The 2,517-nt window shown below is 61.0% G+C and overlaps 2 protein-coding genes across 3 annotated transcripts in view; both read left to right on the plus strand.

Moving 5' to 3' along the window:
- Positions 1–69: 69 nt before the first annotated feature.
- The window catches only part of LOC111734672 ((E3-independent) E2 ubiquitin-conjugating enzyme UBE2O-like), a 4,699-nt gene continuing 2,251 nt past the window's right edge, over positions 70–2,517 (plus strand). Inside the window, exon 1 of one of the 2 annotated variants that reach the window (XM_023526730.1) lies at positions 70–1,024. The gene's annotated coding sequence lies outside the window, so the exon portion shown is untranslated. Of the gene's footprint in view, positions 1,040–2,517 lie in introns of both variants that reach the window. The other variant, XM_023526729.1, reaches the window with a different exon arrangement.
- Positions 1,037–2,387, plus strand: LOC111734671 ((E3-independent) E2 ubiquitin-conjugating enzyme UBE2O-like). Its single transcript, XM_023526728.1, has 2 exons — positions 1,037–1,511; positions 1,804–2,387. The coding sequence occupies exons 1-2, from the start codon at positions 1,073–1,075 to the stop codon at positions 2,007–2,009; spliced, it is 645 nt and encodes a 214-aa protein (XP_023382496.1). The 5' UTR covers positions 1,037–1,072; the 3' UTR covers positions 2,010–2,387.

A 2,517-nucleotide genomic window follows, 5' to 3' on the forward strand; every position in this document is an offset into this window, starting at 1 on the left:
ACAGGCTCCAGATCTGGCAAGGGGTCTTCTTTCGGGTAAAAGGGTCTCAGGGAAGACTTGAGAAGAAGAGCAGCGTGACACACACAGCCTGGTGGTCCCACCTGGCAGGCTCCCCATATTGTCAGGTGCATGTAGATTTCCGTGGACCAGCGCATTGAGCCCGGGTCTCTATCTCGCTGTGTGCGGAAGTGCAGGTTACTTTCCGTAGACAACAGAGCCACCTACATTTCTAGGAAAACTTTCACAGGCCAGGGGGAGGGGAGAGCAGAGCTGGCCCCAGCCCCAGCGCCTGCCGGCACACTCTGAGCTGCGAGGCTGTCCTCAGTACTTTTCCTTTGTCCCCTTGTTTGAGGCATCCTCGTGCCCCAGCTCCCCTCTCCTGGCACCAACACCGGGTGGGGGAAGGCAGTGGCTCGCTCCTCCCTTAGGCAGCCGTTGCAGGGATGGGAAGAGCATGTGACACAGGCCAGCTCTCCCACACCTCCCCCTCCTCCAGCATGTTCCCCGCTCCCAGTGCGGCTGGGCAGAGGCCTCTGACCTGAGTCCGGAGGGGGCTGGATTTCCCCCGAGGGTAAATGCCGACTCAGCTCACAACAGTGAGAGGAGAGGCCTGGCTGGGGTTCCCAGTCCTGCTGCAGGGGTGGAGCGGGCGAAGGCACCTGGCAGAGACCTAGGTGCCACCTAGCGCAGAAGAGCCACCTGCAGAGTCCAGAGTGGGAAGGGGGGAAGGGCAGAGCCGTCCCATCCGCTCCGGGGGTCAGGGTCCCTGAAGCCCGTGTCGCTCCTCCGAGCCGCCTTGCCTGTCTGCCTCCAGCACCTGTATAACATCGAGTCTGAGATCGAGGAGTCAGACTACGACTCCGTAGAAGGCAGCACCAGCGGGGCGTCCTCAGACGAGTGGGAGGATGACAGTGACAGCTGGGAGACGGACAACGGGCTGGTGGAGGACGAGCACCCCAAGATAGAGGAGCCCCCCATCCCACCCACTGAGCAGCCAGCAGCCCCCGAGGAGGACAAGGGGGTGGTGATCAGCGAAGAGGCTGCCACGGCCGCCATTCAGGGCGCCGTGGCCATGGCCGCCCCCGTGGCTGGGCTGATGGAGAAGGCTGGCAAGGACGGGCCCCCAAAGAGTTTCCGGGAGTTGAAAGAGGCCATCAAGATCCTGGAGAGCCTCAAGAACATGACCGTGGAGCAGCTTCTGACCGGCTCCCCCACCTCCCCCACGGTGGAGCCTGAGAAACCGACCCGAGAGAAGAAGTTTCTGGATGACATCAAGAAGCTGCAGGAGAACCTCAAGAAGACCCTGGACACTGTGGCCATCGCGGAGGAGGAGAAGATGGAGGCCGTGCCGGACACAGAGCGCAAGGAGGACAAGCCCGAGGCACAGTCGCCTGTGAGGGCCGAGTGGCCCAGCGAGACCCCGGTGCTCTGCCAGCAGTGTGGCGGCAAGCCCGGGGTCACCTTCACCAGTGCCAAGGGCGAGGTCTTCTCGGTGCTGGAGTTCGCACCCTGTGAGTTAGCCCCTCAGTGTCCACGGGTCCGGGGCCGGGCGGCTAGCCCCTCCCAGCCCCGCTGCCTCTCCAGGGTCAGGGCGGGGGTGGGGTGGGACATTTTCCTGATGTGGTCACCAGTCCTGGTGCCAGGAGGGGCGGGTGGGACGCGTGAGAGTGAATGACCCCGTCTGACGAGCACACCCAACAGCTGCTCCCTCCCAGCCAAGCTTCCCAAGGCCTGCAGCTGCCCTTCTGGCCGGAGCTCCCAGGGCCTCGCCTCAGAGGTTGACCATTCTCTCTCCCCCTCTAGCAAATCACTCTTTTAAGAAAATTGAGTTCCAGCCTCCAGAAGCCAAGAAGTTCTTCAGCACGGTGCGGAAGGAGATGGCCCTGCTGGCCACCTCACTGCCCGACGGCATCATGGTCAAGACTTTTGAGGATAGAATGGCAAGTACCCCGGCGGGGGCCTGGCGGGCGGGTGCAGTGGTGCCGTGTGGGCCCGACCTGCAGGCCTGAGGGGCACCTGAGGCCACCACAGCGCTTACAGGGCAAGAAACAGGCTCGGTCGGTAGTGGGGGGACAAGATTCACACCATGTGTCTAGACCAGGTGGCTTGTTCTTTCGTCCTTGTTTTAAAGTTTTAAATTATGTAATTATTATTACTCGAGTGGAATCTTCTTTTTGAAAAATTAGAACATTGCAGGAAAAGCTGAAGTGGTCTTTGACCGATCCTCTCCCCGCCCCCAGGGGGTCATGACCCCAGGAGTGAGGCGGGTCTCTGCGGATGCCCTTTTTTGTTGTTTTTACGTCTCGTGCATTGCCTTGCACGCTGTTTTGTGTGATTTGTTTTACACAAATAGCACGTCACTGTACACATCATCTGTACCTCGCCTTTTCCCCCCCCTCAGCAGGCTGATTTGAGACTGCCCACTGCCCACGCACACGCTTCCTCTAGCTGTAGAATAGCAGCCTGGGGTTTGCGTTGTGCTGCCCGAGGCCGGGCGAGCGCTGCCCCGTGTGCTCC

This window comes from Pteropus vampyrus, unplaced genomic scaffold (assembly GCF_000151845.1).
Source record: "Pteropus vampyrus isolate Shadow unplaced genomic scaffold, Pvam_2.0 Scaffold3428, whole genome shotgun sequence".
NCBI classification, from domain to species: domain Eukaryota; kingdom Metazoa; phylum Chordata; class Mammalia; order Chiroptera; family Pteropodidae; genus Pteropus; species Pteropus vampyrus.

Excerpts from the sequence above, each read along its gene's own strand:
- LOC111734671 (XM_023526728.1), top strand. The coding sequence starts at position 1,073 with ATGGCCGCCCCCGTGGCTGGGCTGATGGAGAAGGCTGGCAAGGACGGG. Across the intron at positions 1,512-1,803 it reads GGTGCTGGAGTTCGCACCCT|CAAATCACTCTTTTAAGAAA; the intron begins GTGAGTTAGCCC and ends CTCCCCCTCTAG.